The sequence below is a fragment of the Pholcus phalangioides genome, unplaced genomic scaffold (assembly GCF_987345545.1).
Source record: "Pholcus phalangioides strain wild (caught in Gottingen) unplaced genomic scaffold, Ppha-v1.0 ptg000024l_1, whole genome shotgun sequence".
In the NCBI taxonomy this organism is placed as follows: Eukaryota; Metazoa; Arthropoda; class Arachnida; order Araneae; family Pholcidae; genus Pholcus; species Pholcus phalangioides.
The window spans coordinates 13,660,662-13,688,332 of NW_028301616.1; the positions used below are offsets into that span (position 1 = coordinate 13,660,662).

The following is a 27,671-nucleotide window of genomic DNA, read 5'->3' on the forward strand; positions in this document are numbered from 1 at the left end:
CAAGCAAGGCATCACAGGCGTACGCAGAATTTTCTAGAGGGGGGGGGGGGTTCAGATTTTTTTTCCTTCTGAGGGGGGTTTTTACTTTTTTTCCTGCAAAATAACACTATAATCTTGGCTCAAGGGGGGTTAGAACCCCAAACCCTCTCCCCTTTGCGTATGCCAATGCAAGGCATAAAAGAGGTGCACAACAATATATCCAAAATTCTAAGGTCCTTCCAAAAGATGCAGAGGTAAAATGGTTCTATGAAAAATTTTGGAATATTCAATATGTAAAATCACAGGGGAAATTTCAAACAGTAGTCACAAAAATAATGTAACAAAATCTGTTTTTGTTCACAAAGAAAAAAAGCCCATCACTTAGTGCATTTCCCTATTATTCAAAATGTTGTTTAAACATTTTCCAATGTTTCAACATTCATAAAAATATTAAACTTCAATAAAAATTTGTCTAAACCTGTTATAACAATTGAATTTACTGTAATTCATGATAAGCAATGTCAATAAGAAAAATATGCAGCAGAGTAAAGTAATGAAAATCAAAACAGATAAATGAAGATAACACTCGTTCAATAAAGTTGATTCAAACCTACTTGTTATGCAGAACAATATCAGGTTTCCAGACCTGATCAGCTGGAATCCGCACAACAGATATACCGCCAAAGTCAGAAGCATTCCACCTCAAATGTACATCATTCCATTTCTGTACCAATTAAAGCAAAAACATATTTACTATTAATAATGTGCAGTGTATCAATGTAATAGCAAGTTCAAGTATTTTTTTTTTATTTTCATACACTAATATCAAATTTTTTTTGTTCCATTTTTTTTCGAAAAAAAATGCCAAATAAAAAAGTTTCTACAAACAAGGAGTCATGGCTTAAAAGGTTCCAGCTGAGCTGATGTCAGTGAGTGCCCGAATGGTGCAGTGTAAGATGCTCGTCCTCATCATAAAGGTTATCATCTCAGTAGTAAGAACACAGATAACAAGTTCTTTACCTATAGATCCTGAGGTGACCACAGACAGATGGTGCCTTCATTTCCCACCATACCCCATCTATAGTAAATTGTTGTATGACAATATAACCAGAGTTTGTGTGTGGTAAAGTAAGCAATAGCAAATGTCAGTACATCAAAGAAACTGATGCCATGCTTCCAGAATTATGTACAGTGAAAACTGTAACACTCTTGGAGCTGGTGAAATTATCGATGGCACAGTGCATACCAATTATAAAAGTGAGCATTAAAAAGTGATAGGCCTATATTTTATCCTCAAACTTGTGCACTAAATAGAGCCTAGAACATATTAAGGAGGTTTGACTATGCAACATATTTCTTGGCCTATCTGCCGCAGCACTTAAAAACATTATTTTAGAAATTGAAATAATCATCATCATCATCATAACATTCAAATTTAAATTAAATTTGTTTGACTAATTCAGAATTGATTCACAGTATTTAACAAGCATTTTTTAACAAATATTCATTTTTAAAATGCATTTTAAGTAGAGATGTAAAATTCTCAAGTCTCCTCAATGAATATTCTCTGGAAAGACATTACTACTATAAATAACTAGAGAATAATTATTCTAAATTCTTGATGAGAATATTCTACCATTATTTATAATATAGTTATATATAATATTGTTGAGAATATTCTATAGAAGGACTACTTTTATAAATTACTGGGGAATATTTTTATCAAAAAATAATAAGAATTATTCTCAAGTTATTAATAATAGTCCTTCCACAGAGTATTCTCAAGAATATTTGTAATAACATATTATAATAAATAATCTCTATAAATAACTTGAGAATAATTCTTATTATTTTTTGATAAGAATATTCTCTAGTAATTTATAATAGTAGTCCTTTGAGAGAATATTCTTTGTTCCCGTCTCTCTCCTCAACAGGAATATTGAAGTTTAACACAGATAACACATGAAAGTGGCACCATTTGATTTTGTGTGTGCAGCTTGACTGCAGTTTTTGTTGTGGAATATACCTTTGTAAGTTGCTAAGACTTTTTATACATTATCATTAGGGCCCGGAAGTTTAGGCACTGAAAATGGCAGGAAAACAATTTCTTCTCTTTTCAGGCACTAAAAAGAGGCATTTATAATTTATGGAAGAAAAAAAAAAAACTAAGCAAAGGTATTAAGGGCCCAAAACTAGCTAAAAAATTGCTTGCAGTCTCTACTGCATTAATTATGATTTATATTAACTGCATTATTATCCAAGTTAAACTGATTTCAAGCGCAGAAGAAAATATTATTAGACCCCATAATTAGGTTAATTACAGGGCCACCACTACCAGACATGGAGCCAGGAGAGAAAATTATCTGGGGAGGGGGGGGGGTCACCTTCGAATTGCGAATAATTCTTGTTTATTTGTGTATAATTTGGAATAATCATTATCCTTTCCAAAAATTGAAACAGTAACCTTGTTCTATTTTTGTAAAAAATGTAATTTTTTTTTATATTACCACGTATGTGAGAGACTCCTTCAAGCACTTTATCCTGTGTGGCCCTGAGGGCACCTCTGATCAATTTAATCAAATACTAAATATATATCAGGGGTGCAAGCGCCCCTCATCTATTTCGGAGCAGCAAAGTTCATTTTTGGAGCAGAAATTTTGAAAATGGAGCAGAACTAAAAACGAACTATATCTGCAATATTAGGAGTAATTTTTCTGTGAAATGCCAAAAGTTTTGCCAAAAATGGTTGAAACAAATAATTCTAAATAAATTTCCTTCACAAATTAAAATCTATTTAAATTTTTTCTGAATTATCTTATCTGTCACTACTAAAACATGCATTACTGAAATGACGAATAAAAATTATGAGACTCTTTTCAAATTAAGCAACATGCATACTAAAAACCTAGGCAACAAGAATTTCTGCTGCTTGAACACCAAAATCTTATTCATCCTGATATATAAAAATAGTGTGTGCAAAAAAAGTGTGTGCAGAATATAATAAGGGTTCCCGTGAAAAAAAATTAGCTTCTCACAAAATTTAAAGGAATTATTAAATTTAAAAGCAAAATGCAAAAAACGAGAAAAATATAAATACCTTATTTACTTAAACAATTTTTCAACCTAATAGCATGTTAATATATTACGAATCACGAGTTGCTTTCAGAAGTTCAGCATCTCAATGACAATTTTTTTCAAATATTTCATGCCCTTTGAACATAAGATTTTATGTCTTATTTCATTAAAGCATTGGATGGACATATTTTTCAATGTTCGAACAGACTTTTATTTATTTGTTAACAATGAACTCTCTTTCACTGTCTGTATTACCATGTGCTAAAGATAAAAAAGCCTTCACCAAAACTGGCAAAATTTTGAACTTTGGGCTGCTTTCAAGGTTATAAAGTTTGAATATGTCTGCCCAACATCTATCTATTCTCTGAACTGATTTCACTTCTTGTAATTATTTGCATTGTAGTGCAACCCATTCATCACACATAATTAATAGTTTTGTTGGTGATACAATGTTAAACAACATTCCAGCAATACGTGAGGGAGTAATGTACCATCCCAGCAATGCACGAGGGGAAGTGCAAACGTTTCATTCTCTCCAACATGTTTTGCGAAGGTAGGAACTTTAATATAAAAAAAAGGTATCTCACAGAAGTTATGTAAAATGAGCACATGCTCCTAGTACAAACTCCTTCCTTTGACTATTGTTAAAAGCATGCCCCTCTCCCACCAATGCAGTGGCGGACCGTGCCGCCATATTGGGCGCCGCCCTAGGAGGGGTGCCGAATGGAAAGGGTGAAAAAAGCTTTGTTTACAAAAAAAAAAAAAAAAACAACGCCGTCAGTAGCGCCAAAAACAGATTCCGCATGGGTAGAAATTGTTTTCCTCGAGCCTCCCCTGTGTTCACCAAATCCGGATTTTCGCAATATGAAATTGCCACGATCGGCAACTGCCGACGATAATCACACAACCGCATAGTGACTAGATGACAAAACTATGAATATTTTAGCTGGAGTTTTAACAGATCCTATTTTTTTCCAATGATCTTCGAAAAATGTCGGTAATTTAAACGAGTAAACCAATCCTCATTTCGATGTATGCAGTCTTTGAACGCAGGTTGGCAGCCGCGAAATTACCGTAATTTTCAATATATAACCCACAGGAGAAAAAAACGGTCTCCGAAATCGGAAAATTCGGCATATTCATTCAGGGACTTTGATAGTCCGGCGGTTAACCAATAACAGTATAGCACTTTATACTTCAAGGTAGTAGAACTACTTTCCAAGGTCACGATATAACGCGATTGTGGTAGATGGTGGGAAGTGGAAAAAAAATTAAAGTCTCTCCCTCCGTATTTTTTTCCGTGTCTCGGAAAGAACGCGTCCCGTGAACAAAATTTTCATTCTTCTTTTTCCTAAATTCCCGGTATTTGACGCACTACAGTGCATTAGCGGTACCTCCACGAACCAGAAACAAGAATTGGCGCAAATGCGCAGGGATTCGGCGCCTTGGCGCACCATGTAGCAAGAGAACCGTTTCGGCACAGTTTGGCGCAATTGGCGCAGCTCTTGCACCCCTGATATATGTAAAATAAACAGCCATGGTTGTTTGCAGTGCATTTATGGTGTAAAAAACAAAATCATAATAACATGGGCCCCCCAGAGCCATCTGCTCCTACCCCACTTGTATGAGCCCTGACTTTAACTGATTGACCTCTCGGGACAGTCATCGGTCAGCTATACATATACAATGTAGTCCAATGCCTGAGTTTTGCTCTCTGCTTCCATTTAAACAAAATTATTCATGTCTAATACCATCAGATCAAAGCATAGTTAACGCATGGCAACACTGATCTCTCAGATCCGTTACTCACATTTAAATGGGGCTGGAAGGGGTTGGGGGTTTTTCTAATTGAGACAGTTGGAAAATTTTAAAAAGTGCAATTCATTTGCTCTCAATGCTCAAAATATCCAAGTTTTACAGATTAATGGCCTCTGAAATTCACTAATAAACTTAAAAATGTGTTAAAATTTCTCACCATTTATGGTAAGAAAATTTCAAAACAGACATTTTTACCAAAAAAGTTTGAAACCAGGCAAAAAAAAATAAGGCATTTATGGCATTTCGCCTGAACTTCTCGGGCTCTAATTATCATCAATACAATAACATCATCATCAAGATCAACCATCAAGCCCAACTCATGGCAAGATTTTCATCAGTTTGGGTCAAAAAATGTTTTTTCATGATTTGTTCTTATCTATTATGTTTGTTGAATAAATTCAATTATTTGTGATTAATATGTTGGATTGTCAATCACATTGAACAGAGGGTGTAAACATATTTATTTACCTGAATAAGCCAGCAATTGGTAGTAAGAACTTGATTCTCTTCATCCTTCAAAAATAAAAAAAAATTACATCAATAAAATACAGAGAAAATTGATAATTTAAATAATAAGTTTTTTCCACCATTTTATTGAAACTCGAATATTAAACAGATCATTAATAGTCTTTAAAAAGTATTGGATGTTACTGTGTTTTTTTAAATCAAGTCGCAATATCTTCCACTCCCAATTCTCAATCAAATATGATCTTCCAACTCCAGTTGATAAATAACTTGGTTGCACACGAGAAATTTATTTCAAGTTTCAAAGTAATAATAATGCCAAAATAAAAATGGAACTTCATGATTGAATTTAGTTCAAACACATATGCAAAAGTTTAGAACAAAGTCCATGGGGTTGATATTTTGTTTTGTTTATTTCAGATGACAGCATTTGATATTCCAGTTGTCTTGCTTATCTGAAATTCTGTATTATCCAACCATCCCATCACGCAAAAAGAAGCCGGCAACAAGCATTGCAAATTAAATACATTAAGTAACAAGAAGAAGCTACAGGAATCGACATAATGATGCTACAAAGATGGCTAGACTTGGTACCGAAGAAACGGCACTCGTCAGGAAAGCAGACTACGATTAAACATTTTTTTACATCATCACAGGACTAAACTTTTTAAGTACTATATTTAAGTTCAGAATATTCCGTAACAATAACTTCCTTTTTTCAGTTCATTTTTCTGTTTTATTCTAAAACATGATTATTAGGTTCGTAATGCGTAAAATTATAACATAGTTTGACATTTAATAGACTTTTTCTTAAAACCTGTTATCTGATATTTTTACTTATCCGATGTTCTGCTGGCCCATTTATGTCAGATAAGAGAGACTCTACTATGTGTGTCTATTCTGCTGATGTATAGAGAATTTCATTCAAGAAAGAAAGAACCCATTCAAGTCCATCTTAAAGATTGATGATCAAGAATTGTGAAGATCTCTCTTGATTGAGATAGATGGCTTTTTTTCTCAGCCTAAGGTATCAAGAAAACATTTTCTGGGTATTATGCCGAGGTGAACTCGGAAAGAAAAGTCATCTGGTCTCCACCAGGACTTGAACCCATGCCCTCTTGCAAATCGACAAGCATGCTACCACCTACACCAATGGAGACATGACCCTGCCTCCCTTTCTGAGTTCATCTTCGCATGATATACCTACAGGAAAATGTTTCCTTAATATCTTGGGCTGAGAAAAATCCATCTATCACTCTCTACCATCCCACCTGGGAGACATTTGATGAAGTTAAAAAAAGGCTACCAATGCCTCTAATTCAGTACTTCATGCCACAAAGCATGAAATAAGGAAGGTGTCTCCAGTGGTGTAAATGGTAGCATGCTCACCCGGTTTGCAACAGGGGCCTGGATTTGAGTCCTGGTGGAGACTAGGCAACTTTTCTTTCTGAGTTCACTTCAGCATATCTAGAAAATACCTGCTTTCTTTCTCTGCATTCTTTTTTCAAGTGAAAAGGCCTAGATGAAACAATTTTTGGAAAATAGAACGAAAGATTTCTTCTGTTTCTAAAGAATTGGAAACACATCCCAATTGAAAACCTGTTTAAAATTAATTAGACTTAAAGGTTGATTGAAGTGATGATAGCTAAAATTTCTCTATCTCTGAAGAAGAAAAGAGAAACCAATGGAATAATCTATACTAACGACATCAACTATCTGTCGCAATGAGAGGCTGAATGCAACTTTAAGAGGAAAAGAAGCATTAATGGATGGCCGTACAGCAGGATCATAGTTGGACATCAGGTACCTGATCAGCCTGTACTCTTGCTCATCTGCCAGAACATGCTTCCAACCTACTTTGACAAAAAAAAAAACAGTCATAAATAATTGAAAATAATAAACGAATATATCAATGATCGTTCATTGTCTTTTGGGATAAAGGAATTTAAATTTATTTGTAGAAGATATATAGTCATAGCCCGATTTATGAGATTTTCTGTGAAGAATGCTTGGTTCTTCAATTCAGCATATTCCGTAAAGGTTATGAGATTATAACTGAGATGGAAACTATATTTTATAATTATGATGTCATTATAAAGCAAAAATATATTTTACACATTCAATTAGAACATTACATGTTGCTGCACATAAGCTGCTGATTTTTAAGGCGTTAAATGTAGGGGCCGGAAAAGCAGCTCAATATCTAAACTTTGCAAAGATGTTGAAAATCAATTTCGACTTTAGAACAATTTGTAAACACACTTTCTATTTTTGAAGAATGGTTTGATAACCATTTAAATTTATCGAGTTCAAAATGATGCTATATTTACAATTTATTGACAATTCACACGGTCGCTCACCTGCAAATAATTTTAACACTTTACTTTATACAAAGAAACAAAAATGCCCGGAATTGGTACAAAATTTCTCAACTATTAGCTCTGTGATGATTTCTTAGGCCGGTATTACACTATAAAAGTTTGATAAAAGTCCTATTATAAATAAAAAAATGCAGCCAATAAGGTAAACGGTTACATTTTCCAGAATGTAATCAATAACCTTATATTGGTTAGATTTTTCAAGTTTTATAAAAGAGATTTTATCAAACTTTTATAGTGTAATACCGGCCTTAGAAATACCGTGTATGTTGAGCATGAAAAAAAGATGCATAAGTAAGAGTGACACATAAGTGAATAGCATTTTGAGCGGGAATGCAGAGAAACGTCTTACAAGTGAGGGAAATGTATAAGTGACAGATCACTGTGTGTATGTTACTTCTCGATATAGCGATAGTCCCTCTATATTTTTTCCTGGTCCACAGGATTTCATGATATCAAGGTTTTACTATATAGCAAATCGCAGAGGCTGGAGAGTGTTCATTTGTGTGAGTGTCTGTCACCAATTTGTTTGTTTGTTTAAGTGGCGCAGAGCTAATCTGTGATTGTGGATGTTTGGATAAAACTGCACAAAAGATGGGGGAAAATCCATACCTATTAGATAATTCAGGCATTAAAGACACCTCCATGATTCATAACAGCATACAAAATCCATGATGCTCAATCGACTATAGCATAAATCTATAAAAATATATATTGACGAAAATAAGCTCTATCATTATTCACTGTTCATCGCTGTCCGCAGGGTCTTCAACCAAATACAACTGCATCTTACAAACGCTAGAATTAAGGGAATTCAAAGGTATAATTCTCGACGCTCCAGGCACATCAGAGTCCTGATGACGGATGATGGCATCTTCATCTACTTCGATCCACGGAAAGCTCTGTTCATCGTTATCGGACAAGCTCATGGCTACTGCAGTCTCCTCCCTGGTGTGCAACATCACAGAGAACCTCCAGGCTTCTTTCTTCCTCGCCAATAGGGACTGGGAATTGCTTATCCTCAACAAGAGACCCCTTAGGCTCTGCTCGATGTACAGGTGGTCGTTCTCGACGACGACACCACCACCACCGACGTCAAAGTTGGACATCTCGACGTCGAAGACGAACTTCTCGACGGGCCTCTCCGACTCGTCCAAGACGCACAGGAGCACTTTCCTCAGCTCTCCTTTGACCAGGAGCTTGAAGATGGTGTCGACGCACTGTCCAATGTACGAGGCGACACCCGGGTGCATCGCCTTCCAGACCGGGACGTTGTACTTGCGCCTCCTCTCGAATATCGACTTGGGATAAACGTTCCTCACGTAAAGGATGGTGTGGAAGGCCACCTCGAAGAACTCGCTCATCACGCAAGCCAGGCTCTCGCTAGCCGCCGCGACAGCCATCATCATCCGGTTATTTACAAAAAAAAAAAAAATGATCGAGATTAAAGTGGATGAAATAGCAGTTCATCCATCACCGTCACAAGGATGACTGCTAATCACTGAAAAGGATGACCATGAAGGATGAAAACACGCGCCTCGTTAATTTGCCGCCGTTTTTTGTTTACCTTTCATCAACAAAGAGGTTGTGACGATGCACCACCAAACATAAATCGATAATGTTACAGACATGTCTTCGATTCGGCCCGGTAGGTGGTGCTCAAAATCAACGGATCCCCAGACTCCAATCTCTGTCTCATTTCTTAGCAGACGACTTCTGGAAATAAAACAAAAAATAGAATTTAATTAGTTTTTGTCTGTCTAAAAAACACCGAAAATTATCAAGATAATTTCCTAGTTCAGTTTCTGTTTGCCATATCTCAAAAATTAAAATACGGGACATACATTTGTAAAAAAGTTGTTCAATAGGAAAATAGATGGCAGCAATAACTTGCATGCATTGAACAGAGAATCACTGAGGAAGAATCACCTGTCTGTATTCAATAGATGGCGCTACTACAATCAATTTAATAATGAGTTTCTGTGGACAGTTTATAGATGGTGGTAGTTGTCCAGTAAATTGGATCTGATCGCTGGAATGCGCGGGAAATTTGAAATTTTACGCTTTGAACGAGTTACCGACGTTGGAATGAAGTTGTTAAAAATATTTCGGGTTGAAGTTATTGAAAATATTGAGGGTGTAGGGAATGGCCGTACCCAGCGAGGGGCAGCTGCCCCCCTCCTAGAAGAGAAATTAAAGAGTAGTAATTGGTACACAGCACAGAGACGTAATAATTTAGTATCAAACCCCCCCCCCCTCCCCTGGGCCAAGTGATGTTTTTGAGGTCCTACCTGGCAAATCCTCGAAAAATTCAACTGCTTTTCATTTTTCTGGTAGACACCACCCCCCTACCCCCCATTCTGGTGGGGCATACAGGTCCCGGGTCAATTAGAGAATTTTTTTTTTTTCACATAATATAGATTCACTATATAATGGGCTCGTAAAAAATCTGGCATATACTAATATACAACAGGGCCTCAATCTATTTCCCAATTTGACGGATACTCCTTGTTACTGGACAAAAATGTTGGTCCAATATGCTGGTGGTGCCCGTTATGAAAAGGTTCCACCAATGTAAATACAAAATGACCACCAGTGCCGTCTTAAAGAATTTGTCCACCCGGGAAAGGCCCAGGGCCACAAGTGCAGAGATGGCCTCGTGACGATAACATATGTTATCGTCTCGTCACGAGGCCTGGATATCCGGTTGCAATTTTCGAGAGTAAGTATGTAAACTGGTAGCCATAGGCATTTCCAGCCAGGTAGAAGAGCCTCAGAAAATCATTATGCAAAAATCAATTTGCCCAGGGGTCTTTGATGCTCTTAATGACTCTTGATGACCACCACAGTGTCATTATAGCCTAGGACCCTTAAGAACAGCTTTTCGGAAGACCGAGACCCGTGGTCATCTTTGCGGAGCCCCAGGACATACTTTTGAAGAACCACTTCTCCTGGATCTGTAGCGTTAAAACACAAAACCGATTAGAATCGCAACAGGATGGGGCACACTGTCAGTCCCCACCCTTGTGAAAAAGACCGAGACATTTTAAAAAGGGTGCTGAGCAGAGCAGCATATTCGGAGGTGCTCCATGACTAGGCTGAAAAATGTTCAGTTGAGTTAAGCCAGAGGTCTTAAACCTTGTTCTAGCCGCGAGCACTGTCTGCACGAATCATCAAGAGAAGGGCACTCTTACGGCAAGTTTCACACGAATGCATGAAATCAGGATGATTTTTTCATTCTCCCCCCCCCCCCCCCAGTGTCGGTGGGCACCCTGTTGCACGCCAGGTTTTCACTGGCATCCTAGGATGATTATCAAACTGCTTTTTCATGGTAGTAAGAAAGCCATTAGATAATAAATTTGGACAATAGTGTCCGCTGCCCAGTGAAAAATGCCCCCACCTCAATTTCCGTGTGTAGGGAATCATGGGCAGTGCCGCCTTAACGCATGGGCCCACCCGGGCACGGCCCGAGGGCCTCAAAAAAAGTGAGACCTCACAAAAATGAGAACCAGTTCAAATTTTCGAGAATTCGCCAGATAGGGCTTCAGAAAAATCACTTGGTCCGCGGGCCCATGATGCTCTTAAGACGGTCCTGACCATTATGGTTGAAGGGCTGTTCGGAGCGAGAGAACGGATAATCTCTCCAGGGTCGCAACTAGGTACTCTTTTAGCCACCGCCACCAGAGTAGAACATGGTTCCCTGCTCTGTCCCTCCGGGGGAAACTTGAGAAGTTAGATAGACCATACTGGGAGAACTTTTTAGCATCAGCGGGTCCAGGAATTCCCACATGCAACTTCATATACTCTTTCAGCCGGAGCAAGCGCACATTTTACCTCCCCAGTGTAATTTTTAATGATTGATTAAAAGAAGAATTCAGCGTGCCCGTTGGTCCACCACCCGGTACAACAGATTCACCTGCTACCCCCTTCCCACGGGGGGTGTCAAACCCTAGTCCTGAGGGTTCAATATCTGAATGTTCCCTGTCTCGGACAGCGTTTTAAGCTTTACGTACTTTGTTAAGAAGTTAAATGATAAGTCAAAAGTTATAATAAAAGTATCCTATGTCATTTTGCGGACCGGTGCTACCGCACCCTTCACACCTGCTTAAGTCTGGCCCTGTCACGAGTAAAAAGTTGGTGATACCTGAGTTAAGCTATTGTTCAGTTGGCAGAAAAAATATCATTAAGAAAATTATTAGAGAACTCTGGGGACCTTATCCCTTTACCCCAGCAGAAATCAGGCCTAGCTTTTCAGGACACGTTTTCCGATCCGAAAAGCCACTGAAAGCAACCCTTCTCCTGTCAAACAAAAAAAGGAAAAAAAAAATACGTTCATTAGGTTACGCTTAGCTTCGTTTCACGCACCTAAAAAAAGTTGGTTTTTTTTCCTTAGTGTATAATATATATTTACTTGTTCTTTCAACCCCTCGTAGCGCAGGAACGAAGCCTTGGCACATTCCAGCCAAGATACAATTTTAAGAAAAAGAAAGACGAGTCCGTGTGTTGACGTCATCGGGCCGTGAATGATGTCAGAATGTGTGTAGTACGAGTTTTTACGACTTGGACGATTGTCAAACAGGTGAAAACCGAGTCGAGAAGGTGCCAACGAAATTCTACGTCAAACCTCCAGAATGAGTCAGTTGTTTATGTCTGATGAAACAACGAGATCGAAGTCCCGCATTTTATGCTATTGTTACCAGGGGCTCCAAAGGGGAAAGAGGCTGACGGGGCTCTGGCCTAACGAGGCGCCCGGATATATTTTTATTTACTTCATGAATTTAATCGGAAATATATCATCAAAGCGAAAGGGGGGGGGGCACAATAAGCATATTGATCTCGGGGGGGGGGGGGGGCTCTGCTGATTGCTCTCCATAAAACATTCTGGGCAGCGTTTCAAAATCTCTGTTTGCACTTCTTTGAGTCGTGTCGATATTCAACGGAAAGGCTTCTACATGTAGCGCTAAAATTCTTGCCATCTAACTCAAAGGTTCTCAAACTTTTTGTTCTGTCCGTCGCTCCCTTTTTCAGAATTTTTTATTTCTTTTCTATCACCCCCCAACTCAAGAAAGTATATTGGATCATATGTTACACCCATAACGTCCATCCTTCCCGACCCTCCCTTCCTGGGGGGGATATTGCCCACTTTCGGAAATGCTGATCTATCCCGTTTGTAACACACTGGTTGGGACCAGGGTCATCTGAGCAACCTGGGGCTTCCCGAGCGAAAAAATGCTGTAAGGAACTAAACGGGAAGTATGGACCATCCCAAATTGGAATCTTGTATTTTTCATTAATTTCGTGGTTTTTGGAGAACCCCCCTCCTTCCCCGCTACACCTAGGATTACCTGGATTCCATTCCCCCCCCCCCCCCCGTCCATGAGTTATGATGGTCCTGACCGCAAATGTTGACAGCACTGCGACACGGTCGTCTTATTAACTGATACAAATACAACACCACAACAGCCAAATATGCCCAATGAGGTGGCTGAGAAAAACATGCCCATAATAAATATGGATGCCATATATTTCAAAAATATAGCAACCCAATTAAAAATGCAATTAAAACCAATATATATATATGATGAAATATTATACAATGCCCATAAAGAATACTTATAGTTGTCTTATTCTAAGTATGGATAACTTCCAGATTTACCCCAATATGTTTATCGTATTTCTTTTTAAACGTGTTAATTGTGTTAGAATTTACTACCTCCAGGGGTACGCTATTGCATTTATTAACAACCCCCTATTAGAGAAAAAACCCCTGCAACACCATAACCTCACATTATACCTTACCAATCTATACCGGTGTCCCCTTGTAAAAACAGTCGATTGCCGGTGTACCATGGTCCATCCTATCCATCCCGTTGAAAATTTCGAACACTTCAATCATATATCCCTGACACCTGCGTTCATCCGATGTAAACATATTCAAAAAATGAAGTCTCTCTTCATAACACAAGCCCCTGCTTATATCCCACAAGGGACAGAGCGGGGGCCATGTTTGGTGTTTGCATAACACAAGCCCTGTGTGCCAATAAGGATACGTGTAGCTCTTCTCTGCACCCCTTCAACCAAGTATGTGTCTCTCTGTAAGTATGGTCTCCAAAACCTTACAGCATACTCCAGTCCCGGAGGAACTAAGCCTCGGACGAACTAAAGCAGAAGAATGACTTTAGAACACGAAGAGACCTTTTTGAAAATGAAACCAAGCATTCTATTTGCTTTTTTGACCACCGCTGAATAATGTTCAGAAAATCTAAGCCGCTCGTCAATGAGAATTCCCAAATCGGCGACCCTAGTTGCATCTGGGATAGTGACACCACTCGGTGACGCCATACACTGTTTGCTCCCACTAATTTGCCCTTCCCAACATATTACTCTGGATCATTCCTGTAATATATAGCTAGAAAGTGCTACCTGATAGTACATACTGTATTCAGCGGAAAATTTTGTATTTAAAAAAAAAAAGAAGCTTTTTCTGTAAAAACTGCATAATCGATGCTTTCTTTTTTAAATCATTGAAAATGTTTGCTTTTTGCTGATACTTTTGGATCACCTAATAGATTGCAGCTATAAAAGAACTACTGTTGTGATCGAATAAAGCAGAAATTTGCACTGTTTTAAAAGCATCAAATCTGTACCTGTTGAAAATATATGCAAAAGCATGTTGATTCATGACAAAATTTACGAATATTAGTTACTTCTTTACAAATCAATTAGAAATATGATGACAATTTTGAATGAAAACTATTAGTGCAAACTCCCAAAGGGACTGATCACGGACCCTTTGGCAAAGAGATGTTCTAGACCCCTACCAAACAGGAAGTAGCTGCCAACCTATTTATACATTTACTTTTCTCTATGCACTTGAGGTGTCCGGCTTTGATGTTCCTACGCGTTAAGACGGATCTGCACCGCGATAATCCCAAAAAATTCCATCGCGTCATGAAGCAGTTGGGTGTATTCTTTCATCGGGATAAAAGGACAAAAGTCATATCGAGCCAAATCATGAAAAATTTATCTCCAACCACCACCAACAATTGTTCCCCCACGAAATAGGCAAAATTGCCCAGTAATCGAAACAAAATCAAGTTGATTTTGGAACAAGCATCTTAGAAATAGGGCCAGTCAGTTCTTCATAAGTTCAGGTCCTAGGCAACAATGACTTTTTAGGACCATTTATATATATGACATTATATATATATATATGACATTCTTTGAGATTCTTTGAGGTAGGGATGCATGGAGGGCCTATGTCTCCCCCCCCCCCACCAAGACGATCAAAAATTAAAAATAACTGTTAATATTGTTGTAAAAAATTAAAACACTGAAAGAATGTGCCAATTTCAACATCAGAATGAGCCCTGAGCCAACACTGCGTATAGAAGAAGGCCTCAGTGCAAAGCTCGTGACGTCACTGAAGAAGGCCATCTGCTAGCTAGAACTCCTTAATACATATGAATACGTATAATCCGTATACTCCTTAATACGTATATGAAGGCGTCTTAGGGTGGCCTTCTTCTATATGTGGCGTTGCCTGGGCACGCACCGCGTTTGCCTTGCCCAGAAATACTCTTCGTAGCCTACCAAAAACACACAGGACAAACACGAAACATCTCAGTAAACACTTAGATCTATTCTCTCATTGAGACCGGCGGACAAAAAAAAAACAGGAAATAAAGTCAAATCACACACACATCACCAAATTATCGCCAACTATCCAAAGATAAAAATCACCAGTCATTACCGCAATCGAAGCGAAATCGCGCCAACTAAGCAAAAAGCTAGCTGATTTCGGTGCCAAAATCAGCCAGCTTAGTGTGTTTGTACATCGCTATTTCTTAATTATTTCGTCGCCGGGAGAAGGATGCTATTTTTTGCATTGCGACGCGTCAATCACCGCCACGGACCATCCTCACCGCAGCGAATCATCAAGAATCCACGGATTTTATCATCGTCATCGCAGAGATGATATCATTATAATTATAACACATCATTTTCCGTCCGTCGAGTTTTCTGGTTGCCATCTCGCAACTTTCTATTTTGGTAACTGGAAGCACCACGTACACACACACCTTGGTTGGCTGCAGCTGTTCGCTCCTCATCAAGCCAACACCACGAGTCTTGGAATTCATTTCCCTTCAAATCTCGTTTCTCCTTAGCAAAGACAAGAAAAAAAAAACAATTTGACACCATGACACACTTTTTCCTCTGGATCGAGACCTGTTAAGACACTCTTTTTACCTAGGAGATTCTCTTTTTTTTCCTTCGCCAAGATTCCCTCAATCTAGAGCCAACGTCTTTTTTTGTGTTTTTTACCTGAGCCAAATATTGTTACTGTCACAGGTATGAACAAGGGCTTTATCAGATTTTCATTGAGAGGTAGGATTGTTGGCTTTCCAGCTGAACTGCATAGTATCTGTGGAAATGGGTACGAGACAGCTTCGACAATTTTCACTTGCTGTTGTGTCATTGAAGTGTATCGTAACCAGTGGCGTATTTACGTAAGGCGGGGGGGGGGGGGCCTTAGCGGACTATAGCCCAGGGCGGCAAGTTCAGAGGGCCGGCAAATTTGAGGAACGAGTAACCGAGAAAATTAAATTAGTAGAATAGGGGAAGGGTGGCAAAATTTGCTTATAACCCTAAATAAATCCGACTCTGCCGAGCAGTGCCGTCTTAACACATGGGCCGACCCTCTATAGCAGAAAGCCTTCGATCGAAGCTTTGACGTCACTGAAGTCGTCCATTTCACCTGTAAGCATTGGATATAGCAGTCCTACGCATGGCCCCCACAAGACCGGGGCTGGCAGAGCCTAGGGGCCCGGGACAATTCTCATCATTTTTTGCTTTTTTTACGATAAAATTAACTATAGTAGGGCCCGTGAAAAGTCTAACCGGGGGGGGGGGTACCAAAAATTCCAGCCTACGGGCCCTGCTCCAGGATGTAGGGGCCATGGTTCTACGTATGCGAAATCTTTTTTTTTTTGGAGTATATTCAATGAATATAGGTGAAATGGAAGACATCAGTGACGTCACAAGCTTCACGCGGAGGCTTTCTGCTATAAAAAGTGTTGGCCCGGCAGGGACCTGTACGGCCTCTTACAAATGAGAATTTACGAAAGTACGAGTGTAAATCGGCACGGACAAGCATGTTTAGCCAAGTAGGACCTCTAAATTATCTTTGTCCAGGGGCTCTTGATGCTCTTGAGACGGCCCTGCTGCCGAGAGACAGCAAGGGCATTAAGTTTGGTCAGTGAGTGAACTAGAGAAATTGCAAGCACGTGAGTGGACAAAAGAGTGACTTGGAGCATGAGCAAACATGTGAATGAACAAAACAGTGACCTGCAGAGCGAGGATCAGTGAGTCACCTAGAGCGCGTTCAAGCATATGAATGGCCAAAAGAATGACCTAGAGCATGTGTGAACGTGTAAATGATTGAAAGAGTGACCTTTAAAAGCAAGGAATCATGTGATTGAGTGACCAAAAGAGTGATCTAGAGCATGTGCAAGTTATGTGCGACCAAAACAGTGCGCAAGTGTGTGAGTCACTAAAACAGTGTGCAAGAATGTGGGTGACCAAAAGAGTGTCTTAGAGATTGCGTGAGCAAAAAAAATAGACTTAGTGACATAGGTGTTCTTACAGGACTGGGGGTAAGGCCAAGCTAGTTATAGCACAGAGTGGCGAATTCGAGGAAAGAGTAGTCACAAGAAAATTAGACTAAAATGCGAGAAGGGCGGCAAAACTGGTGTGGCCCACATGTTGAAAAATCATTCATAAGTATTCCTCTTAATACGTAATGATACAAATACACAAATACAACGCCACAACAGGCAAACTGCCCAACGAGGTGGCTGATTTAAGAACAACATGGATCCCCGACCCATTTTTTGGGGGCCCTACCTACTACTGCTACACCACACATGCACCCCCTCCCCCGCGGAACCCCCCAACGCATCGGTACATTCCCCCACGGAATGTGCGTGTACGTGTAGTGAAACCTGACGTGAAGTTTTTTTGTTTCTCTGTAATGCTTGTTATGTGTAGTGCTGCCATCTGTCACCAGGTTTTCTAACTATGAGTGAAGTGTTATGATTGAATGATTTATCGTTGTAGGACTGTTGCTCTCTGTGGCGAGACTTTTTAACGGGGAGATCGGCTCGCATTTGCGCCTTGAAGTTGGGAACCACAGAAAACCAACTTCAGCCGACCACCACTGTGGGGTTCGAACTCGGATCCTCGCATCGCGAGTCCGTCACTATAACCACTCGACCACCACAGTGGTCGGCACCCACAAATGACACCCACTGATAACCCGAAGTAAAGACAGCGTAACTCCAACAGCAGGGGCATCGGAAGTGTTTCGAACACCTGTGAGTGTTCGTCTTGAGTTGCGTGTAAGAAATTTTGCTGAATCAATTTTGGGGAGTTCTACCAAACCCTCCTAGAAGTACCTAGTAGTATCTAGGAGGCTTTGGTTCTACCCGTTCTACAAATATCCGCGAGTGCTCCCCCGGTGCTCCCACAGTAACCCCGGCTAATGCCCGAGTGGCACTGGTTCTGAGGTACGAGGACTCGATCGATTCTGGGAAAAGATATAGTAATCCCAATTCGGAAGAGAGAGAGATGTCGGCACTATTTTTAACATGATGAAAGGCTATGGCTATGGCTATGGCTATGGATCTTCTTCTACGCTTAACAAAAAATCTCCTATCTTCTCGGACGGTGTCGTGCTTTTGTCATGTGACCTCCTAAGTTACACATCTTATCTAGATGGTCGTGGCTCTGTGCAACCGTAGTTTGAGCGAGCAAATTCTTCTCCATTATTTACCCAGATAAATTTGTTTTTGGGATAATTCGTAGATAACAGAGAAATCTTGTCGTGAAATTTGTGCATGCGACTCGAGATTTGTTATACAGTATTTACCCCCCTCCCCCCCGCCCCTGTATGTTTATAGTTCAACTCTTAATTTAGTTTTGAATACCAGAATGTAATCGGAGTCCGCTGCAAGGCAGCACGATCTCTAGGAACTCCAAATTGCCTCTCGACACCCCGTTGGAAATTACTGACCTGTTTGGTATTTTTAATGCAATGCCATTCTCAAGAGATGTCCTGCGGCGCGAGATTAACCGAATGGTTAAAAATCTCGCGGCACCCTGAGGTGCACCGCTGCACTATTTGGAAATCCCTGCGCTAGACCCTTATCGGCTATAATTGGCTGGATGTTCCCGTTTTCATCCTCAATGGACCACAGTTAGTCTTTTAAATTCGAATTTCTGAAGTGGAAATACTAATCAGAGCACGACAATATTTATCTTGGGGTTATCCGTTCAAGTATTACGAGCAAATTTTTAGCCATTTTTGACCCCCTCCCCCTTGTCAGAAAAATTTCGTCAGCACTTCCCCCTACCTCCTAACGCATACGTGGGATCAGAAACGCACGTGGGGGGGGGGCATGGGGGCTCGTGCGGCTCCCCCCACACGGAAAAAAAAATTAAAAAAAAAAAATTTAATTAAAATTTCGAAAGAAAATACAGGTGTTGGACAAAATAATGTGAACACCTGTGCAAAAAAACAACACTTGAGGAAACCTGTCGTATGCGCCCACCCTCTAGTGTGAAATAGTTCCGCTTAGTGGGCGATAATGTGCACACATCAGTCTGGTCGTAACAGTGATAGCGTTCGGATGCGATGTATATTGGGGCGTTAAAATTTCGTTATGGCTGGCCTCGCAGATTTCGAAAGAGGCATGATTGTTGGAGCCCTTCTTGCCGGGGCCACCTGGTGATGGCCCGCTAATGAAAACGGCCACCCTTGTTGGTGTCGGGAGCAGTACTGTCTCGATGGTAATGACAGTCTACAGCAAACAGGGGTATATATATCATCATATGCCAAGCGTAACAGTGGCCGAATGTCGAAGATGGCTGATAGACCCAGAAGGGTTTTGACGCGGATTGTGTGTGTGTGTGTGTGTGTGGGGCCAGAAAGCACAAGACAACAGCATCCCAGATAACATCTGAGATGAACACACATCTACAGGAAGGTGTATCGACAAAAACTATCCGCCGTGAACTGCATGCAGCAAACATACAAGGTAGAGCGACTATTCCAAAATCATTGGTGAAACCATGCAATGCCTTGAAACGACGAACATGGTGTCACGAACATAAGAATTGGACACAACAACAATGGGAGAATGTCATCTGGTCAGACGAATCGTCGTTCACATTATTCCAGACTAACGGACGTGTTTACGTTTGGAGAACTCCAGCACAAGCTTATGATGTTGACTGTCTCCTTTCTACTGTTAAGCATGGAGGGGGATCAGTGATGCTGTGGGGCACGATGTCTCGGCCCACTTGTTGTCCTGGATGGGCGGGTTAATGCAGCGGTTTATGCCCAGTATTCTGGAAGACCATCTTCATTCAATGTTGCAATATTAGTTCCCTGATTCTCGACCTGTGTTGCAAGATGATAATTCGCCCGTTCACACTGCTGGAATTGTCGGAGACTGGCTTGATGAACACGATGATGAACTGCAACACCTCGTGTGGGCCCGCTCAGTTCCCTGATCTTAATATAACTGAACCTTTGTGGGGTATTTTGGAGACCAAACTGCGCAGTAGGTTTCCACTTCCAAAGACACGTTCTGAATTAGTGACCTTTTTGCAGGAGGAGTGGCTACGTATCCCCATGACTGTGGTGCATGACTTGTATTTGTCCATCCCACGACAGATACAAGCTGTAATTAATGCAAAAGGAGGGCCAACAGCCTATTAATAAAGATTTTGTGTCATTTCACAGGTGTTCATATAATTTTGGCCAACCCCTGTACCTTTATATGTTATCATAATCGATTTCTGTTCATTTCAATGCTATTTGAAGGGTAAAGAATTCAAAATTTCTTTTTAATAAATTCATTGCGACCCACCCTTTAAGCCATATATGGTAAACCCTTGACCCGCAGACCTAGGGCGTAGCGGGGCGAAATTTTTGGCTACGCCCCTGCCGCAGACTAAATGTGTCCCTGAAGGTTAGCTGATGTGGCTTGCTCCCTCAAACCCAATTTAGTAAAAATGAACTAAGCGACACATTTACAGATCGCTTAAATGACCCGTAGCACAATTCCAGAGCATTTAAGTGGCCTGTGACTTTTTAGATCACTGAAGTAGGGCCGTGGCGCATTCAAAGATCACTTAAGTAACCCACGACACAGTTTTAGAGCACTTAAGCGGGCCCCAGTGCAGTTCTACATATCATTCAAGATATGTAGAACTGCACTGGGTGGAACATTTCCAGATTACTTAAGTGGCCCGTGGCATAATTACGGATCACTTGAGTGATGCGTTGCACAGTTCCAGAGCACTTAAGAACACATTTCCTGAGAACTTGAAGGATCCGTGAAGCATTTAGAGATAGCTGAAGTGACTCTGTAAGGGATTTATCATTAGGGAGAATGTCAGTTCAGGTGCCTACGAACTTGCGAAAGATTTTCCTCGTTTTTTGCGCACCGAGTACGATGCCATTAAGAATATTTCATATCTTCATAAAGGGTGGTTGATGACGTAAGCATCATCCAACCCCCCCCCCTCCTCCCCCTTGTCATCAAAAGTCAGCAAACAGGAAATCCCCCCAACTATGCTGCCGTAATACTTGGATGGCCCCTTGGTCACACAGATACCGTTTTTTCCTTGGTCGCTCAGAAACGCGTTTGTTCCTTTTGGTCACACAGAGCACGTAATCTCTCAGGCACGTGTGCCTATTCGCATTTGAATGGGTCTGGAAATGCCATGAAGGGTTGTTTCCGATAATAATTGGTACTAAGGGTTGAAGAATTTAAAAAGAGCAATACGTTTTTGGAAGTACTGAATACTAAATATATCTATGTTGTATACAATATGGCCTCTATAATTCACGAATAAACACAAAACAATGCCGAAATAGGCATTTACGATAAGGGAAAATTTTTAAAAAAAATTCATTTTTACAAAAAAAAGTTTGAAAATAGTGGGGGGGAAGGCATTTAGATGGCATTTTGCCTGAACTTCCCGTGTTTACTGATGAACTTCACCGAGAATTCGAGATTAAGAAGAAATGTTGAAAGTATTTTTTCCGGTCAAGCTGAAGGCAAATACAGAATCGGGCTCAAAGGAGGGAGAGGATGTAAACGGGGCGCACAAAACCTAAAAATAAACAACCGCAACTAAAAATAAAAAGGCGGCGAAATAATCTTATGTGTGTGTTGGATGTGTTATCTTCTAAGGAATCGCGAAGCAGGTAGACACACACATCAACTAGGAATGACTTTAGCAGAACCCAAAACGGTTCGATGCTGCCAGTCAATGCTCTTAATTACTTCCTCGAGCCAGAACATAATCACCTTTAGACATCTTTCTCCCTCTCTCATATATTTTTATATAATCGCGTCCAACGATCGCGGAAGAGATACATACGTGACATTCCTGACGAGTTTGGGGAGTGAGAAGATTTCGCACACACACACCCGACAAATGCGACGCTCGAATATTCCTCGAGAGTTGGTGCAATAAATTCCTCGTCGATTTCGTCACGAACTTCCACGAATGCCACTAATAACACTATCTGGAAAATAATCCAACAAAAAAGACAAGAGCGCGTGTTTAAACCAGCGGTTCTCAACCGATGCTCCGCGGAGCCCCGAGGGTTCCGTGTGCAACTACCAGGGGCTCCGCGGCGACTCGAGGAAAATAAAATATATCAATAAATTTGATAGATAAGTAAATAAGAGAGGCCTACAAGGTTCTGCCATAAAAATTATGTAGAAAAAAGGGCTCCTTGAGTCAAACATGGCTCCGCCATAGAAATTATATACTGAAAAGGGCTCCGCGAGTTAAAAAAGGTTGAGAACCGCTGGTTTAAACTATAGCGGCGTCGGAGCCGAGGGTGCTCGAGCAGTATAGACTCCGCCACGAAATGAAACTTGGATACGCCGTGTCACGTCACGTCGGATGATTTTATCCAATTCTTTGAGGCGAAACGATTGCGATTCGAGAATAGCTCGCCGGCGACTGAGCTTTCACGATTGGCTTGTCCTTCTAGAATAGAATAGAATCATCCGACGTGACGTGACGAACCGTAGCCGTCTCGACTCGGAACTTGGAGGACTATATCTTGTATCACGCTTCGGAGCACTCCCAGAATCAATTCAGAAGTCTTCTCGATAAAGAAAGTTTGATTGAATTTCACAACGTTTATATCACTTTTACCGACGATTTACGCATAATTCCAAAACAGAGTTCGAAAGTCTGATAAGTATGGAAAAATTTATAACCTTTCTTCTCTCCGTTAAATCAATTAATAATTTTTGTCCGTACATGGTACGTGTACTACAGATATTTTGCAATAAAAATTAAAATAAGCATGCAGAAGATGGAAAAAAAAAAGCATTTATAACACATGGATGCCAAGTCTGGAGGCTTGAGAATTTCTAGTCCATCTCCCGGACTCCTGAAAAATTCTTTCATCTCCCGAATTTCGTTCGGGATTGTGAAAAATCTCTACATTTTTAGGGGAATAAATTATTCTGGTTCATAGGCGTTGTGTAAGGGCCCTTTCACACGGAGCGGATGCGAGTCCGCATACCCTTTCACACGAGCACTAAAGATGCGAGCGAAACGCCCGCTTCTTTATTTTGAAATTCGTGTATAAAAACTATTTTTGTCGCAATTTTTGTAATTATTTTTCTCCTTCACCCCTGATTCAGAGAGTGCCCATAGGCAGCCTAGAGCCATTCATTGGTGGTTTAATCTAGAGCCCCATAGAATATGGGTATAAAGATGCTTTCATTCCGATCCTCACAAGTAGTCACCAAAAATATTCAAGTGCTTCGGGCCTTCAAACGTCTTAATCCAGCCCTGAGTGAACGCCGTACGTGGATAACGTTGTAAGTAAGTATAACGTTGTAATAAAAGTATTTCTTTTTTTTAAGTTTAAAAAACTTAAAAGATTAAAAATTAAAAATATTGAATTGTATTCGTAATGAATTAATTACAGAACGGCTTATAATTTTGGTCCCGTCGGTGGCCGTTGTTGGCAGGTTTTATTGTATAAAATTGTAAAGTATGGACAAAAAAAGGCAGTTAAAGTTGCTATATCTCCTTTATCTCAGAAGGAAACGGAGGGATAGACGTATGTGGGTGCTTCATATTGATGAACAGGGACCTTCATATGGTATTTTTAAGGGTATTTATAGCAAATAATTAAAAAAAATTCCGTGCAAAATCATCTTTAAAAAGTAGCCAAAGATGCGGACGAATTCGCTCCGCATCGTGTGAATAGCTCCGAATAACCTAATTGTCAAAACTTGTAAGTGCGGATGCGGAACCCGCACTTAGGTTTTGACACATGCGGACGACGACGTCCGGACCCGCATGAACATTTCAAAGATGCGGGCGAATTTCGGCTCGTCCGAAAGGCTCAGTATATTCCAATTGTTAAAACTTCCGGACCCGCGTTTGCATCCGTTCCGTGTGAAAGGGGCCTAAATTGTCGCCATTTCGTCAAATCATAAAAAAATATTTCATTTTTGGGGCGGAAAACACCAAATTCGCGAATCAGCGACATGGACGGAGATACGGGGGGGGGGGCAGCGTCAAAGATGGAGTCGACTGATCTAATGTATATATGCATTCCTATCATCATCATCTTGCCCCCCCCAGCAATAATGACCGTGCCCCCCTAGACTTCCAAGTCTATCTTCGCCTGTTAGGGGCATTCAAGTATTACGTAAGCATATTTTAAGCCATTTTTGACCCCCCCCCCCGTCAGCAAAAGTCAGCTAAACACTGACCCCCCTCCCCCCTTGTCAGCAAAATTTCGTCAGCAGCTTAGAATAATTCATATGTTCAAAAAGGGTAGTTGATAACGTAAGCAAAAACGTTCCAACCCCCCCCCCTCCCCCCTTGTCATCAAAAGTCAGCAAATCCGAAACCCCCCCCCCCCTCGATGCTGACGTAATACTTGAATGACCCCTTATCAGCAAGCGTCAAAAAATCCGGCCTTTCGAAATTCAAAATTGGCATTATCGCGTGCATCTGTTTTATCCATATGTCCCGTTTCGGTCCCGACGGAGGCTGTTTTGGGTTTGCGAGATTTGATTTTTGTTGTTTTGATTGCTATCCGTGTTTGACGATGCTATTTTTTACGCAGACTATGCCCAAATTTATGATCCCACTCAGCATTTCCAATGTTTACGGAAAGTTTGCCGCCATGCAATTCATCGCTAGAAAAATTCACCGACCAACAATTCACCGCTGAGAAAATTCACCGACGGGAGTCTGTGAGTTAGCGAAGAATGACCGAGGAATTTGTAAGTGATACAGTAGTTAGTGAGCGAGTGACCTAGAGATAACGACCTAGTGAGTTAGCGATAAAATGAGCGACTTAGGGAGTAACAGAGTGAGTGACCTAGTTAGTGAGTGAACGAGCGACCAGGTGATTGAGTTTGTAGCAGAGTGAGTGACCTAGTTAGTGAGTGAGCGAGCGACCAGGTGATTGAGTTTGTAGCAGAGTGAGTAACCTTGTGAGTTGATGATAGAATGAGCGACCAAGTGAGTGAGTGATAAAATGTGTGAACTAAGTGAGTGAATCGCAAAGTGAGCGACCAAGTGAGTAAATGAGTGCTCTAGGAAGTAAGTGAGTGACCTAGGAAGTAAATGAAAGACCGAGTCATTAAGTGAGTGAGCGACCTGCTGAGAGAGTGATTGAGTGACATTGTGAGTGAGTGACCTAATGAGCAAGTGAGCGATAGAATGGGCTACCTAATGAGTGAGCGAGCTCATTCGTTCGCTCACTCACTCGACCATTCATTCACTTGTGCATTCACTCATGTCGAACCGTTGTCGGTGAATTTTCCCACAGCAAATGAATTTTCCTTTTGCTGAGTTGTTGTCGGTGAATTTTCCAGACACGCATTTCAAGTGCCAACCGATGCAACCCTGTCCTGTCCGCGTCATAAACTTCCCCTCAAGGAGATATCGCAATAAAGTAAGTTGCTGGCAGACTGTATATGCGGTACCCATTTTGGAATATACCTGGTACCAAAAGTGGTCTGGTCTCGCAGCAGAGAGCAACAGGCCTACAACGGTAAAATCATCAAACATTACACTTCACTCACAGTTCGAAAAAAAATGTGGTAAATGGCAGCACTGGAACAAGCTTTACACAGAAACAAGTTTAACATTAGGTTCACAACACGGACATTCCAACATGTACCAGTTCGTTAGAAGTTCCGCAGAGGAATATGGACGAGGTACATATGTGGTTTAAGTGTGGTACGATGTTAATGTGTGGTACGAGGGTGAGTTTTTATGAGGTCTTACGCTCCCTTAGTTAGCGTTGTACCAGGTTTGATTATAAGGGCGTTTGAGAACATCATCATCATAACTGACTGTATTTTTGAGGAAATAATTCGTGACTACGAAATCAGACACAGCTATTGATCTCATTCGTGGGTGCTCGCGAGCAAACGGGATTTCTTCAAATTTGATGCCCAATCCCATTTCGGTAGCCTTTTACACAAATCCACCAACTAGAACCGAGTCAACTTCGCTTGACTCCTCTTGACGCTCCTCTTTGATGAGAACGCGCATTTTATGAATGCCTAATTTTGCTCGAAATTCCTCGATTTCCGTAATTTATTCAAGAATTTTCCCACGGATTTACAACATCCCTCTCCCCCCCCCCCCCCACACACTCACGCGCCTCCTTGCCGCGAGCCTTACAAATATTAATAATAACCCGTGAAGTGTTCGATAAACGACGCGAGAGAGAGATTTGATCTCAACAATAGTAAGCGAATATAGAGTGCCTTTTTAAGTAAAAGGAACTGCGCTCGTGAGCACCTGACGACGGGAAATTCGAATCGAATACGATATTAACCCTTTAAGCGGTTTTTAAAATTTTGCTGATCTGCATTATAACTGCCACGTTTGAAATTACGAAACCTTAACAAATTGCCATCTATTTTCAAGAAATTTTTTTTCCCGATTGCGAGCTGATATCAGCCCCCCCCCCCTCCCAAACAAGAAAACTCACTCCACCCATCGCTTTTATTTCTCTCACTATGATACAAAAACACCTGCCATGACGTGTACGGATTTCTATAGGAAGAGAAATACTTTTTTCTTTGGAAAAAAAAAAACCTGTTTGTATTGTTTACACTGAGCGCATATTTCTTGTCTCCCCCACCTCTGGATCCGTGCCTAAGCAAGGGCAGGCATCTTCAGCTGCGAACAGAGCAGAGGCCGGCAGTTTCAGCCGCCAATGAAGTCGAGACAAATATCTGCGAATGAAGCGGAGGCACAGGTAACTTCAGATTCGAATGAGCCGAAGCAGATAAATCCAGCTGCGAAACAAGCGGTCGCAGATATTTTCAGCTTTGAATGTAGCGAAGGCAGACATCTTCAGTTGCTAATGAAGCCGAGGCAGGCATCTTAAGCTGCCAGTGAAGCCGGGGTAGACATCCTCAGCTTCGAATGGATTGGACGCAGACATATTCAGCTGCGAAACGAGCGGACTCGGATATTTTCAGACTCGATACTTTCTTATCGAATAGTTTCTGCATCCAATAGGAATAGGTGTCTCATACCAAGGGGATGAATTGGTCTTCTGTATTTTTTTGATACTGTGGCAATAAATCAAATTCCAGGAATCTCGTGCCTGCTTGTGGCGTGGTTGCCCTGCAGACAACCATGAAGATATCGCCGGGAGTTGGATTTGCAAAGGCGCGGATCCAGGAGGTTTGATGATCCCGTAAAATACGGGACGGATAACTTCGCCAATATTTTTCGGCTCTTGACGGGACACTCGTTTCCATCAGCCCCCCCCCCCTCCCGGATACGTTCCTTAGCGAAGGCAGACATCTTCAACTGCGGATGTAGTGTAGAAGGAACGTGGCGGTTAAAGACAAACGC

The 27,671-nt window shown here is 40.9% G+C and overlaps 1 protein-coding gene across 4 annotated transcripts in view; it reads right to left on the minus strand.

Moving 5' to 3' along the window:
• Window positions 1-27,671, minus strand: part of LOC149068773 (neuronal acetylcholine receptor subunit alpha-2-like) — a 47,613-nt gene that overhangs the window by 13,597 nt on the left and 6,345 nt on the right. The window contains exons 2-5 of one of the 4 annotated variants that reach the window (XM_089250518.1): window positions 9,283-9,431; window positions 7,042-7,193; window positions 5,341-5,385; window positions 594-703 (exon numbers count right to left, since the gene is read on the minus strand). In XM_089250518.1, coding sequence (XP_089106644.1) covers window positions 594-703; window positions 5,341-5,385; window positions 7,042-7,193; window positions 9,283-9,346 — 371 coding nt within the window. In that variant the 5' untranslated portion in view covers window positions 9,347-9,431. Of the gene's footprint in view, window positions 1-593; window positions 704-5,340; window positions 5,386-7,041; window positions 7,194-8,327; window positions 8,457-9,282; window positions 9,432-27,671 lie in introns of those variants that run through there. The other 3 variants (XM_089250519.1, XM_089250520.1, XM_089250521.1) reach the window with 3 other exon arrangements.